Source organism: Phoenix dactylifera, chromosome 9 (assembly GCF_051530095.1).
Source record: "Phoenix dactylifera cultivar Ajwa chromosome 9, Ajwa_hap1_PhDact_Kaust_v1.1, whole genome shotgun sequence".
Classification (NCBI taxonomy): domain Eukaryota; kingdom Viridiplantae; phylum Streptophyta; class Magnoliopsida; order Arecales; family Arecaceae; genus Phoenix; species Phoenix dactylifera.
In genome coordinates, this window is record NC_143198.1 from 3,520,889 (window position 1) to 3,536,409 (window position 15,521).

Consider the following 15,521-nt stretch of genomic DNA (forward strand, 5'->3'; position numbering starts at 1 on the left):
TGAGTCCCGCTTCAAGACGATGCATCGGGCCTCCAAAACTCCCCCCTTCTATATAATTTTTAATAAATAAGTCTTTGTTCAAACCAAATGAATTTTTAATGGACAAATCCTTGATTACACCAACTATTAAGGGTGGTCCACCTTGGGAGCGTGATCTAACCTTAAAATTATGTCCCCGAAATATAGGAAATAATAGTGAGATGAGAAAACGACTTATGATTGAAGGAAGGAATAATCAAAATTTCTTTCTTTTTCTTTCGGTCGGTGAGAGTGGGGGGAGAAAGGGAAGAATTTTGATGGGCTCGCCGCGCTCGTGATATCTTCGACTTTTCTTTCTATTTCATGGCCTTGGGGCCTCTCCGCTCCATACCCTACCGACTCCTCCTCCTCTCTCGCCCCTCGTCTCCCTCTTTCTCCTCCTCCTCCTTTCCCTTTCTACGACGCGTCGCTCTCCGGCGGATCAGCTGCGGCCCGCCGCTCGCCGGCGCCGAGAGCCCCACCCGCGCCCACCCCGCCATCGCCCCCCAACCGGAAACCCTGGCGCACAAGATCGGGAAATCCATTCGCCTCCCCGGCGCTGCCTCCAAGGCCCGGGCCTATGCCGACGTCAACGTCCACCGCCCCCAGGAGTACTGGGACTACGAGTCCCTCACCGTCCAGTGGGGGTACCAGATCGTCGCTCCTCCCTTCCTCAGATCTCCCCTTAGAGTTTCGTTTTATTCCCTGTTACTGATTCAGAGAGGTTTCTCTTTTGTCCCCTTCGCAGGGAACAGGACGATTATGAGGTAGTTCGGAAGGTCGGAAGGGGAAAGTACAGCGAGGTCTTCGAGGGAGTTCATTGCACGAACAATGAGAAATGCATTATTAAGATTCTAAAGCCGGTGAAGAAGAAAAAGGTGCGAGCTTTCTCCGATCAAGCAACCGTCTTTCTGCACTTTTGTCTGGGTATTAGCTTGTTGATAAATACCTGACTCTTTCTGCACCAAAAATTAAAAAACCTGTCACCTGTCTCTCTCTGCCTGGTAACTCTTGCGACCGCTTAGTTGTCTTTGCTTTGTTGCTTCTGATTCTTCCTTTCGAATAACAAGGCTTCTAGCTTTCCATGGCTGCGAAAAGTCTTATCTGGGGTCTAAAGACAAATATAGAATTTATGGAATATGGAATAAAGGAATATACGAAATTGAATCATTTATCTGAAATTGAAGTTTTGATCCATGGTCTGAAGTTACAAGAGAGCGAAATATAACTTTACTAACGTATGGTGAAAATCTGGAAGGACAAGGCAACTTTATGAAAGAAGATAAAGTATAGGAAGAGGCAAATTCATAAGCTTTAATGGATGGAAGTGTGCTGAGGGAATATTTGGGATCATTTGAAGCAAGCTAATGTTGTGAGGCAAGTGAGATTCTGTTTTAGGTTGTTGTAACGATGATTGCCCATAGACTTTTCTCTCTTTATGCTTGTTATTAATGGACTTGCTGTTGGCAGCAAGGAAGCCATCATAGTGCATGCTATTTGTGAATGAGAAGGCAACATTTGCTAAACCGGTACTGGGGTCATACCAACTGAGACTGGTTTGGCACGGTATTGGTATGTATGTACAGGCTCGAGGTGTACCAAAACCAATAGGGGGGAGAGAGAGAAAAGGAGAGAGGAAGAGATAGAGGGAGGAAAGAGAGAGAGGGGATGAAGTCATCCGGATTGTTATCGTCTTTGGGAGAGAGAAAGGAGAAAGAGAGGTAGAGGGGGCAAAGTTGCTGAGATGGTCGCCATTTTTGAGAGAGAGAAAAACTAACCCCAGCTAAATGCAAGAGGGAGGGAGAGAGTGATCGGGAGGCAAGATGATTCAGGGTTGGGTTTGGTCATTATAATTTCAGCGAACCACCTTGAACCAAGAGAACTAGGCGGTTCTGCTAGCTTTGGGTTGGTTCAGGTTGGATTGAAGTCTGTCACAAACAGAATCTGCATTTGATTTTGCTTGTTCAGGTCGATTCAGGTCAATTCGAAACTTATTCCATATTGAACCTATGTCTCAACCCGATTTCCACCTGGAACGGATCGGTACGCTTTGAATTTGTGCAGTTTGGGTCGAGACAGCCATCCTTCAGAAAAGATGTTAAGAATTACATGAGCTAGAATCGATTGGCTAATTGGAATAAAGAGTACAAAATAGTTGAAGGGAAACCCATGAGTCTATAGTAAAAAGTATCTGCAAGATACATCGCTGCAGTTTTTCCTCATGGTAGATCTATTGACATAAGAAAACTCAAACGGACATCTAAAGTTCAGGAAATATTTGATGAATGGGGAACATTGAAGCTTCTTTTGGAGTATTATTTGATTAGTGACATGCCCATGAAACCAATGAGAATTGCATATTAAAATTTTAACAATCATAATGTTGTTTGTATTTAAATATTGGGGATTGAAGAAGGTTTTGAATATGTTGAGTGCCACATATATAGATTTCTTTTAAGCAATTTATATTATAAGCATGAACAAAAGGTTTTAAAATGAGTTTTCACAGAAATCATGTAACTTGCTTGAATTTAAAATATATTTGGTGGAAAATGGATAGAGATAGTAGGGTAAGCACGTAAAAATTGAGCTACAGTAAGAAGAGGATTCTAATAACATGTCGTAGGTCCAAAAAAGAAAAGCGAGCCTTGAATTTTTGTTAGAGGTTCAAGAAGTGGTGATAAAAACTGCATCAAGAAAAAAAAAAGCACTTTAAATGAGATTTATTCGCAACGAAATTTCAAGGAAATAAAACTAATTATCAATGATGCAATATCTCTACATCCTTCAGAAAGTATGACCTTAAACTGAGCAGAATGAAGGAAAAGGATTCGTGCAGCCGACCCCAAGTAACTTGAGATTAGGGCTTAGTTGAATTGAGTTGAGTATCAGTGATGCAAACTTTTGCTCTGCAACATCAAGGACATTTTAGAGAATTAGTGGTCTCCCGCTACTTGTGCTTGTAAAATAAGTTGGGACTGCTACAACACATATTTGTGATGGAGATAAAGTTGCCATGAATCTTTTTAGGTGGGCTTATTAGTTTCTATTATGTTCCAACCATGGATCCTTCTCTTTTATATATCAATGTCACGGCTATCCCTTAATACCATGTTAAGTTTTGCAACAACATTTATTCCACTTATTGAATGGACTTGTTGAACTGGATGGAGCTGTTTTTAACTTTTGAATGATTATCGGTGAGGTGGATCAGTACACATCATTTTTAATCACATGTTTGATATGTTCATCACATACTTGATATTTTAAGTTGTGTTTTATCATTTTTTTGCACTAGTAAACTCCCATGCCTATGTATACTCGAGCATTATTTTTTTGGTTTTATTTTATTTAAATACTTGGAAATGCTTGTATTTCAATAATATGGTCATTGATTATGGTTTTCCTTGAGATTTTTTGATTTCTTGGCCTCCTAACTATCTACCTTGTATGAGCTCCATCACTCTGTAATATCGTCTTTTAAATTGCCATCAAATGACCGCTTTCAAGTGAAATGGTTCTCAATAAATTCTAGATCTCATTCAGAAGATTCAAAGCATGAGACAATGTTGATTGGATAGTACTTTGCCACAGTCACAGCACATTGTTTATAAAGAAGAGTACATGCATATGCAGTTAAGCAGAAGAAACAAAATTCATTGGTTTACTGGTCAAGTGAATATAGCTTCAAGGAAAGGCAAATTCATCTTGTTGTTTCTATGCAAAATCCCTGTATCAACACATGACAATGTAACATAACCATCCTTATTTCATCACAAATGATGGTAATGCATTAAGATACTATAATGCACTATATATCATAGTGTTGTTATATGGGCTTACTTTCATTTATAACTGAGTGACTACATAAATTTAGTCAATCTGGATGAGCTTAAGTCAGGGTATCTTTGTGCATTTTAAGTTTTTGAAATATGTTAGTAGAAGACAATTATTTTTTATTTGAATTCACTCTTGAAGTTTGAATGGATTTCAATAAACATTTCGATCTATATGCATATCTATCAGAAGAACAAAAGATCATGTGAAAAATTCACTTCTACTTGTCTTTTTGTTGAGTATTATTGAGTTGAGGATTGTTTTTGTTTCAAATAAGTTGATGTGATCAGTTTCTTGTTAAAGCGGATTTTGGTTCCGGGAACTTCAAGATCACCTAGCATCTGCTGAAGCAATGAATTCTGGTAGGTAGATCTATGTGAAATTATTGAAATCAATATCGAACTGGGCAGACTATATATCTGTTGCATGGTCTTTATTTTCTCAATGACTTGCCATCATTTATGCTTTGAAGTTTAGCCGGTGCTTTTGTTTGGTCTTTAATTGTTCATAATTTTTGTGCTGGGTTCCCTTGTAGGTTCAATATGTAAGAATTTTGCCTTTTACTATTATCATCCTTTGCTTAATTGCTTGTTTTTTCTTTCCAATTGTGATGGCAATGCAGATTAAGAGGGAAATAAAGATATTGCAGAACCTATGTGGTGGGCCAAACATTGTAAAATTACTTGATATTGTCAGAGATCAGCAATCAAAGACACCCAGTCTAATCTTTGAATATGTCAACAATACAGACTTCAAAGTGCTCTATCCAACTCTGACAGATTATGATGTCCGATACTACATTTATGAACTATTAAAGGCAAGGTTATCATTCCATTTGCATAGTAAGTTTTGGTATCAAAGAACTACCAGCATATTATGTCCGATACTACATTTATGAACTATTAAAGCCAAAGTTATCATTCCATTTGCACAGTACATTTTTGCTATTGAAGAAATATCAGAAAATCACATTTTATTGTTATTTTTTCTATTAAACCTTTCATACTGCCTAGTTTTCTCATTTAATTTTTTCAGATAAACTGAACTCGTTAATATTCAGATTGTATAAACTATTATTTTGCTTGTATCATATACAAAGATGTAAATTTTTAGTTCATCTTCCTTATCTATATGTACCCTGTACCTCTGTGACTTTGTTAGACTTTTACATTTGGATATAAGTACAACAGAAATTATCTCTTTTTATACTAAAAACAATATGTTAATGGAAAATGGCCATAAAATTTAGATCATATGGATGACAGAGATTTCAATTCGTGCATGCTATTTGGAAACCAGTATATTATCATAATACTATGAAATTCTTGGAATGCATTAAGATACTGAAGTAGATGATAATGTTTGACACTTATTCAAACAATAGGTTTTTGGGAGGGAGGCAGATGCAAGTTGACATGGATGTCTAACTTGTGGTAGTTGTGAAAAATATAAGAACTGTAAGATATAGTGGCAGCGGATACAAGTGTTTGAATCTGGCAGTGGTAAGGTTGCAATGTTTTGGCTCGGGAAATTTCACTATTTTCTAGAGATGTATGAATGTACTATGAGAACTTTTTGATTGACTAGGAACACTTGGAGAGTCCTTTATTGTCTAGGAGAACCTTGGTTATTAGAAGTCATGATGTGCGCAGACAATGCCACAAGTTTGGCCTGTGGTTGTTCTAATGAACTTGACTTACCTGTCAGAAAGTTGTAGAGTTTGGATTGGTCTTGAATATGAGGAAGAACATAATTATTCTCACTTTGATCGGTGCAACTGACTTAAATGGGTTGATCATCATTGCTTGAGTTTTAGAGGCTAGAGAGCATTATTCTTTGACTTTTTGGATCTGGAATTTTGTCTATCTTTGTGTAGAGCACCATATTCATCGCGTTAGATACTGCAATTTTCATTTCAATATTTAGTAGATGATGACCAGTCTAAATTTCTAGAGCACTCATACTTCATTCATGCATCTGAAATCATACAAAGTTCTTGTGTGAAGTGCTAGTCAAAATGAAAATCCATAAGTGGTATGCATTGAAATAGAATTATTAGAATGGATAGGAGCAGATCAAGGGCCCAACAATTGATGCAAAGACTTTCAGAGGTTGGAGGAATACGTTCTGCTTGGAGGTTGGAGGAGGATGTTCTATTTAAGAACTAAGCATTGGCTAGAGCATTGGATTTTCCTTTAGATATAAACATAATTTCATATTTGGTTTGGCTGGATATGATTTCCTTGTCCGATATGGAGAGGATGTGTTTTACCTCGACTGCAAGATGTGATAAAGGGAACCCAACAATATTGTGCATGTGAGGAGAAAAGGGTAGGTAAGGGTTAAGGCTGGGATGGGGACCCTTCAAGCTGGCTGCTTGAGAGGAGAGGGGCACTGGGTAGTAGGTATTGCTGTGGGTAGAGGTTATGGATTGAGTAGCATTCTGCTGGTGGCAAGGCTAGTATGTCGGTGATTTAACTCAGTTTGGCCTTCATACTAGCACTCATTATGGGATTTAAGGGACATTTTATATTTCTTCATTATATGTTGGGGCTTATTTCCACCCAAAAGCACTAGAGACAGTTGAATATGCCCATCCTCTTACAAGTTCATTGAACATACTTTGAACTGATTCTCTCTAAATATGTGTGGAAAATATGCAGTTTTCAGTAATAGTTTAAATTTAAAACTCCTACAAATTCCACACTTACCACTCAGTTATACTCAGCATACACAAAAGTATCTTATATTGGAATCATACCACAACTTCAAAAATGAAGGTTACAAAATTGTAGGGCTTCTTAAGTCAATACGAGTGGCTCTCAATGTCTTCTTTGATTTCAATGCTCCCATGCTTTAGAAGAAACCTCCTTGCCGTGTCTTATGTAAACTTGTGCTTGAGCATATGCACGAGAATTCGGTGACGTAGTCAAGCATGAAGACCTGTCATCTTCCCAAGATCTAGTGGAATTCCTGCATCCTGTTGTGCTCTACAATAGTTTTGTTTGCTCTGCTGGTTGTAAATATCTAGTTTTCATTGTTAGATTAGTGAAACCAAAAGTTCTGGTCGAAACTGAATTGAGACTGACCCCTATTCTTTCATTTCGATTAGTTTCAATAATGTATGTCAGTTTTGGCCAGAACTGACAGGTTCCTAGTCTAGTTTCAATGTTTTTGTCTAGTTTTGGTCAAAACTAACCAAAACTAGTCATAAATGCATTTTTGATGCTTTATTTTGGTGTTAACTATCATATTATAATTATTTATTTTTTTAAGTACCTAGGCCATATAACATCAATTTTTGGTTGTTTTCCTTTTTTCCTTGAGTTAAAAACAGGATAGAAAATAAATATAAACCTTGATGGACAAATGCCTCTGGGAGAACCTTACTATATTATTGCATAAAACTAACACAAATAACTCCATGCATCTGATTAGAATGTCATAATTATGAGAAAGAACTTAAAAAATGAAGATTTGAATGCACTAGGTACTCAAAACCTTCATAATTGCTAAATATAATGATTTTCCAAATAATATGTGTGTATATTGATGTATATTCATGATAGAATACCAATATACTTTATCGATTTTACTTATATACAATGTTAGCATTATCCTAAAACTATTGAAACGACAAAATTAGAAAATCTATATACCATAGAATACCCTAACTTTTGCATAATAACATTGTTCGCTTTTTTAAGAATATTTTTCTTTTATTTTTTATTTTTTCTTGCTTTTTGCAACCACAAGAAACTTGGAGTGAATCAGCCAAAACTTAAACTGTACAATCCCAACCTAAACTGAAACCAGAAATGAGTTTTCAAACATTGGCAGAACCAGCTCTAGTGGGAGAGGATGGTGCAATCTTTTTCTATCGACTAAATTACTCTAGTGTTCTATTTTGCTTGCTCTTTCAGTATCTTTTCTTCGTTCGCTTACTCTTTTTTTTCCTTCTCTTCATTTTCCCCCTTTTATCCAATATGTATCTTTCTAATCAGTTTTATTGGGCTCTCACTCTTTCTAACTAGTCATGTAAGACAGCAATTGCTCTTTGTAGCTGTTTCCTTTGGCTAGCTGCTTCACTCTATTGGATATCCTAGTTAGTTTAAATGATAAAGCTCTGTTTAATTTTTCAATTCTTAAACCTTTACAGGAAATATTAATTTAGATGATTATTAATTCATCCAGTTTTGATATATTTGGAGCATTTCTTGCAACATGTCACTGGTTTGAAGGTAAAATTAGATTCATTATATTTGATTGTTCTTAAGTTGTTCCAGGTATTTGTGTAGGCACTAGATTACTGTCACTCACAAGGCATCATGCATCGAGATGTGAAGCCTCACAATGTTATGATTGATCACGAGCAGCGCAAGCTTCGTCTAATTGACTGGGGTCTTGCAGAGTTCTATCATCCAAGGAAAGAGTACAATGTCCGAGTTGCTTCGAGGTCTGTTCCTTCTCAATAATTTGATTGGCTCTACAATTTAAATCTGCATATCTTTCTTCTTTCCTTCTTGTTGGAAAAACCTTTTATTTATATATTGGATTCTAGTGTTACTGCTTTATGCTATGTAGAAGAATTTAGCTTCCTAGTGAGTTGAGCCACCTATGCTTCTCATTTTAGCAGACGAATCTCATTTTGTGACAATAGTACAGATTTTGTTAAAGTATAATGATCATCTCCTGTTGGAGGGCTGTTAATTTGTGGATAATCAAAGTTGAAGTGTTCAGAAAGAGCCATTTGATTATGTGGTCTGTTTTTTATAATCAACTTTCTTATTGTATAAGCCTTTCTTACAAAAAGAAGTATCATTAGTTGTACGCCATTTATTAATGAACATTCAGTAATAATTAAGTAAAGTCGAAGTTGGAATAGTTTTCCTGTACTCTACTAGACTATATTTTCATAATGCCAAGAAAAACATGATCTATTGGTTATGAATAAAGGGCTATTGGATCAACATTTCATGAAAAATCAGGTCTAATTGGTCCTTCTGGTTAGCATTCCTTGGGTGGGTTGCAGGCCAAAATAATTCTTTAGCGGACAATTCTACATTTTGATCCTTGTATGTCTTTGATCTCAAGATCCTATATTGTACAGAACAAAGGAATTAAAAGGAAATTTTTGTTTTCTGGGTTGTGATAAAGTTGGGCTAAGGTGATATATAGATCAGCATACATGGTTGATCAGGCCCTGTATGGCTGACCAAAACAACAGTCTAAACAAGTGTCAGCCATAGGCCTAACCGTTTGTTGATTGTTGATTGATCACATGCATACTCATTTCAAGTTGCTGAAATGGGAAAAAATGGGAATTCTGGCTTATTTGTTTGTGAGGAAAGCTTATTTGTTATAGATCTTATCATATATATTGTCCTTTGCATATTTGTAGCAAAGGGTTGAAAGTAAAACTTTCAAGTGCTTTCAGTTAATGGACTTATTTGCTCCCTTTAATATGATCAAAAACTTATGGTACTTAAATGATTGGTTTTGTGCAGTCCCTACTTTGTAGATCTTATTCTTTAAAACCCTTGAGCTTTAGTTGCTCAGCTGAACCCAATTTTAAGGATGCACTTTCTGCACCTTGATCATATGGTGATTATACACAATGTTCATGTGTGGTGAAATAGACCACTGTGAGTAGTGTATTGGATTATTGCTAATGTTATTAATTTCTGTAGTTTGCAGTAATTAATAAATGTCAAGCAGGATGGACCAGAGAGGAATGGATCAATTAGTTAAAACAGTCAAGCAAGTAGTTGGGCTAATTAAATGCGCAGAGCCACTTTTCTTCCCAAATGAATTTGCTGCTCACCTCAATTTGTGTTGCTAAATAAATGATGATATTCTGGGAGCATGGTAATCATTGCAAAAGTGGCCCAGAATTGAAAGATGTCTATTCTGCAAAATAGTCTCTAAAACTAAACAATATTCTTGCCCAATCATACAAATCATTTACATCAAAAAGGTACATCAATATCACTCCCTTCTCGTGTTATCGGTATACTATTCTCGGTGGTTGAGGATTTGTTCTCCTCAAAATTGAGGACCACAAGATCTGGAAAGTATATAGATGATACAGCTTTTAAATACCATACTTCTTGGATAACCTATTATCTAGCGCTTCTAATTCCATGCACATATAACAGTTTCTTTATATTTAATTCTAGGAGTTCTTGTATGACTAGGAAGAATTTAAGCTTCTATTTTTGTATCTATTTGCAATATATAATTCTTTTTTGAGAACTAGGATGAGTGGAAGCCTGGCCAAAAATTGAGGTGGGGGGATGGAACTCTTGTCTCTCATATCCAAACAAAAGATTTTACCAATTCAAATAGTGGGCACCCTCATTTGCAACATACAGTTGAAGGATGGAACTTGAGATCTCTAAGTCTGCTTTAATTTGTTTTAATGGAGTAGGCTACAGGAGGTTTTTAATGCACTGAAATGACTCATTGATAGATTTTACCAAGACTTCAAACTCCGACATAGGTTACCAATGCTTTGTTCCCTTCATTTGTTGTGCTTGTTTTTATATGATTAGAATTCGTTTTAACTTAGCTGGAATGCTTTTCCATGTCAATGCAACTGTTGGAGTGATTGCTTTCTAATGGTGACTGACCATCAGTGTGCCTCCTCTTGTCATGATTTTCTGAGGCCTCGTGTCTGATGGTCTGTTATCCATGTAATTTCAATTTCTTTGGTTGTCTTTGATTTAAAGATATAACAACAAAAGAGCATGCACCTGTGCTTCAATTATAGCTTTGTATTCCTCTCCACCATCTATCCTTGGAGAGAGGGCAATCTCCTTTTGCTGTTGCAGTACAGTTATTGGTACGTTAGTCAGAGATTTGGGTGGGGGGCTAGATTAACTCGATAAAAGAATATGGTTAGTGAGAGCTGAAGGTTTTTTATAGTGATCATAAGATTTTATATTTGCTGGCCTGGTCCCAAGACTTGATGAAAAAGGTTGAGGTTTGTTTTTAAGAGAACAAATTACAAAAAGCAATCGAAGTTAATATTCATGATGCTTGAAGATTCCTTGTTTTCTAAGTAACATCAAGATAGCCTAAGTAGGAGTCTTGGCAAATGAGGGTTCATAAAGCTGGCCACAAAAGCTTGGTAAAAATATTAAGGATTCTGGTTCTGGTTATGGTGATGGTTACATTTGCTTTTTTATATGCAGTTGATTTTAATATTATTCCAACCTGAGCTGCTTCCACAAATTCAAGCAAGTATACAGCAAGAATATCCAACACCTGTCAATGGCCAATTTGATGAGTCAACTCTTTTTTTGTATATATTCAATAAATTAATCATTAATTGGTATCTTTGATTAAATTTAGCGTGTGCAGACTAGCTGGAGTAGACCATCAATGCACATGCTATGGAGTATTAGACTTTTTATTTAACCTATCACCATTTCCATATCTTCAAGCCCGAAATTGTAGGCATTTTTGTTCTCTATTGTCTGCTGTCATTAAATGCTATTGGAAATTCCATTTCCAGATACTTCAAGGGTCCGGAGCTCCTAGTTGATCTGCAAGATTATGATTATTCTTTGGATATGTGGAGCCTTGGTTGTATGTTTGCTGGGATGGTAAGTGATCTGGATGGTCATAATCTTAAGAAATATTACTATTTTCTGAATTAACTTAATCTCCTGCTCAACAGGTATTTCGCAAGGAGCCATTCTTTTACGGGCATGACAATTATGATCAATTGGTAAAAATAGCTAAGGTACAGCGTTTCGTTCAAGGTCTAAATCAAGTACATACACTTTGCCCTTTTCCCCCTCTTTTTTTCTAGTGGATGTTATCTCAATTACACATGCAAAGAGGACAGAGCTATAACAGTATTGAAGTATAAACTCTGATGGAAATACGCATGAATTGTCTTTTCTGGTACTGTTCTTAACATTAAAAAAATCTCTCTTTTTTTAAAGTATAATACGGTATATTATCATTCCATGCATTTTTTTAATGCGAAGTTATTGTAGGACTAGAAACTGACATTATACCATAAATTTTATGTATGATGATTAAAAACAAGTGATCTAAAAACTTCTTCTAAACTCAATTGTAATATGTTATTTCCTAATATTAAACTTAGGTGATACTGCTTTAATTGCCACTGGTATTTTTTTCCTGGAAGTTGAGATGGTATCTGGCATGTCTGCTGCTCAACTTGGGTATTCTGTTAAACATCAGAATCGAATTGCATTTGTCTGCCTGAAAGATAGAGATGTAAAGCAACTTGAGTGTGATCTTTTAGAAAATTATTATATCAGCGCTGGTCTCGACAGCGAGAAACCTGTATTGGGACAATGTCTAATTTAATTTTGGTTATTTATCTTTCTTTCACTGAGAATTTAGTCATTTATTGCCTTGAAGAGCATATGAGAAAGGAGTTGGGATGTTCAACAGCCACACGTTAATATATGGTTTGTCTTTATTCTGTAATCTGGAACTGTGCTGACCAATACTTTTAGTAGGTTCCTTTATATCAGTAATGCAATTAGGTCTTCCTCAGTCAAACATTCCTCCGTTGAATTCCCTATTATGACCATATTTTAGAATTTAATGAATTCTTCAATGATTAAATTTCGTTAATCAGTATCTGCCATCGTTCTTTTTCATACAAAGCTTATCGAGGTCTTGCTATCTGCTCTAGGTGCTTGGAACAGATGAGTTGAATGCTTATCTCAACAAATATCGTTTAGAGCTCGACCCACACCTTGAGGCACTTGTTGGGAGGTCCTGAAATGCTCCTTACGGTTAATTCGATTTGTTATCTTTCTTGAAGTGTTCTCTCTAAAATTTAGGGTGTCAAGATTGTCACAGGCATAGCAGGAAACCATGGTCAAAGTTCATTAATGTTGACAATCAGCATCTAGCAGTTCCTGAGGTAACTAAATGTTATTTGCAAATTGCCTGAAGCGCTGCCATTGTTAAGCTTGATCCTGAAAGATTTTTTTTCTTTTCCTCTCCCTTTTTTTAGGCTGTTGACTTTGTGGACAAGCTGCTTCGGTATGATCAGCAGGAGAGGCTAACTGCAAAAGAAGCCATGGTAATTGCAGCTATTACTTTATATTATTAGTATGCAGCTTCATTTCTTTCAGGAGAGTTATTTCTGATTTCATTGCTGGTTGTCCTCCAGGCTCATCCGTACTTCAATCCGGTGAGGAGTGCCGGGAGCAGCAGGACTCGTACTTAATAGCTTGAATTTTACGTGCCACTGATGAACTTCTGTGCTTGTTTTTGTCTTATAATTACAATCTGTCCTATTTGTTATTTGTGTGAGCCCTCTATCATCCAAGGTTCTTAGTGTTGCAATATTTGTTAGTCATGCATTTGTATCTTAAAATTTTAGAACGTCCATCCTCACTGATCGGTCATTGGTTATTTTGAGCTGTCATTTTCTCCAACTGTTGGTTTAAGTTGTCATATTATCATGTCATCTCCTGATCAAATCAACTCTTCATAAGTTCATGCTTCGGGTAATGATCAAGACTTTAGGGATGTCATAGACCTGGGTTTAGAGATATCTCATTAGACAATATCCCTCACAAGTTCATGCTTTGGGTAACCATCAGGACTTTCAGGGATGCCATAGTTCTGGGTGTAGAGATTTTTCATGGATGACGTCCCTAGATAACGTATAAGGGGCTAAAAGTGAGGTACCTATAAATGGGGTTGGGAATTTGCATCACAATTTAGACAATCGGAAGACAGTTTGGGATAAGGATAAATGTGACATTTACTCAAATTAATATTATTTGTAATAATTTAGAATCTCAGGCTAGCTGAAAGTTATTATTTGGATTTTTTAGTCCTATACAAGTATCAAATATCTACTCAGTGCATCGCCAATATGAGATTAAGCATACATTTGCATAAGTTTTACATTCTTTTTCCATTTAAGATTTAGCATTTTTACTAGGTTAAAGGTTCAAATACATCTAAATTCAATTATAAGTACCATAAATCTAATCATAAACACTATAATCATATTATGGTCTGCTCGAATGAGCTCATGCAGTAATGCCTTTTAATCTATATGGTTATGGGTTGGGATCGCTTCGATACTATTTGTAATAATTTAGAATTTTATTCAAAAAAATTATTTTAAAGTTATTATAAGTGCCAAAATTTATTTAGTGCATAGCTGATGTGGAACTAAATATGTGGGTTATCGTATGGAAGCTGATTGGAACTTTATAAGAAAACAAAGTTATTTATATAATGACTGAAAGTTGAGGGCTAGTATAATGTTAAACATAGAGGGAGAGACGCACATACATTTATACATACACATATGGTTGGAAGAAACGGGTGGGTTATGCTCTTGCTGTCTCGCGCACGCTGTCCTCCCTCCTCTCCCCTCTCTCCGATGAGATCCGTCCCAAATCCCTCTACCTCTATGGTGAGAGATGGAAGCTGGCAATGGATGCAAAGGAAGAGATCAGACTAGTTGGCGACCATCTTGAAGGAGGAGGAAGAAGACGATGAATGTTAATGGCGCAAATTCCGGAAGCCATGGGGTGACTTAAGGATGTTATTTGCTCGATTTTAAATGATTTTAAATTCGCCCTAAAGTCCTCCCTCCCTCGCCGCTAGACTCTTCCTCTCCGGTGCCGACCTCAGCCTCAGCCATCAAGCCTCCCGCCTGCTCGACGAAATCCCCCTTCCACCTGTCCCCCTCTTATCACCAATTTTACAGCCATCGGCTTCTACCTCATCTTTTGACATTTTACTTTCCAGTTCTCGTTGACTTACCAGCAAGGAAGAAAGATTTGGTGGCAGATCTATTAAATCCAGTTGGTTATGAATTCCCTCAAATGATGCCAATAAAGAATAACGTGTTCAGAAATTTTTGATCTCCAATTACCGTGAGAAATTGAAATTGAAATCTTGTATAGATTGACAAAATTTTTGAGGCAAACATTTGAAAGATTCCAATTTATGAAGATCAAATTTGTCAATATCCTAGTTTCCGAGCTCAAAATTTCTACAGCAGAAAAGTTAAATAAATAAAAAAAGGAGGCATTGGAATGCTTCAGTGGTTTGTGCTCTTTGTGAACAAGAAGAAAATATTGATCAACTGTTTCTATCTTATGCCTTTGCTAAATATATTTGGATGCACTTCCTTTAGTTCGTCAATTTACACTCTCTCCCAACATAATTAAATGATCTATGGATACTTTGGAGTTTGGATGGACAGTAATTTGAGGATAAACTACCATTCTGAATTACCACAGAATATCTACTCTCTAACCGGATGGCGTCTCTTTATTTCCTAGCATGGCATCTCATGAGTCATGAGCCAAACACTTGGTTGCATTAATTATGAGCATGCAGTATCATATATTTGTAAAGTATCTAGTACTAGAACCAGGTTAGAGGTGAAATGTTCAGCTCTCTTTTGCTTAGCTAAGAGCTTAGCAAAAAAGAAAGAAAACCCATCAAATAGTTTTTATAGCTTGCGTTTGTTAAAACAAAGAAATAACTGAATTGGAGAACACAAGAAGTAATCAGCTTTTATCTAATGGCTTAGGTCGGATATAACTCATTAGCCCATTCCTCGGTGTGTCGAGTTGCGGTCTCCCCTAACCAACTTGATTTTTTTCCAACTGAACTTGGAACAGAGTGACGAC

The 15,521-nt window shown here is 36.5% G+C and overlaps 1 protein-coding gene across 4 annotated transcripts; it reads left to right on the forward strand.

Moving 5' to 3' along the window:
• Positions 1 to 252: 252 nt before the first annotated feature.
• LOC103709217 (casein kinase II subunit alpha-like) lies at positions 253 to 13,292 on the forward strand. Of its 4 annotated transcripts, none has more exons than XM_088703996.2 (11): positions 253 to 665; positions 767 to 896; positions 4,478 to 4,514; positions 4,605 to 4,672; positions 8,154 to 8,311; positions 11,375 to 11,465; positions 11,540 to 11,635; positions 12,539 to 12,621; positions 12,709 to 12,772; positions 12,866 to 12,934; positions 13,025 to 13,292. In XM_088703996.2, the coding sequence occupies exons 1-11, from the start codon at positions 343 to 345 to the stop codon at positions 13,079 to 13,081; spliced, it is 1,176 nt and encodes a 391-aa protein (XP_088560122.1). In that variant the 5' UTR covers positions 253 to 342; the 3' UTR covers positions 13,082 to 13,292. The 4 variants fall into 4 exon arrangements, with proteins under 4 accessions (XP_088560122.1, XP_008792673.1, XP_088560121.1 ...); XM_008794451.6 differs by having other exon boundaries at positions 257 to 665; positions 11,540 to 11,605; XM_088703995.2 differs by having other exon boundaries at positions 258 to 665; positions 4,478 to 4,672.
• The last annotated feature ends 2,229 nt before the right edge of the window (positions 13,293 to 15,521 follow it).

What these genes read in the sequence shown, in the direction of transcription:
- LOC103709217 (XM_088703995.2), top strand. Translation starts at nt 343, where the DNA reads ATGGCCTTGGGGCCTCTCCGCTCCATACCCTACCGACTCCTCCTCCTC. An exon ending in AATGTCCGAGTTGCTTCGAG is followed by an intron (nt 8,312 to 11,374) that starts GTCTGTTCCTTC and finishes TTCCATTTCCAG; the next exon opens with ATACTTCAAGGGTCCGGAGC. An exon ending in TAACTGCAAAAGAAGCCATG is followed by an intron (nt 12,935 to 13,024) that starts GTAATTGCAGCT and finishes GTTGTCCTCCAG; the next exon opens with GCTCATCCGTACTTCAATCC.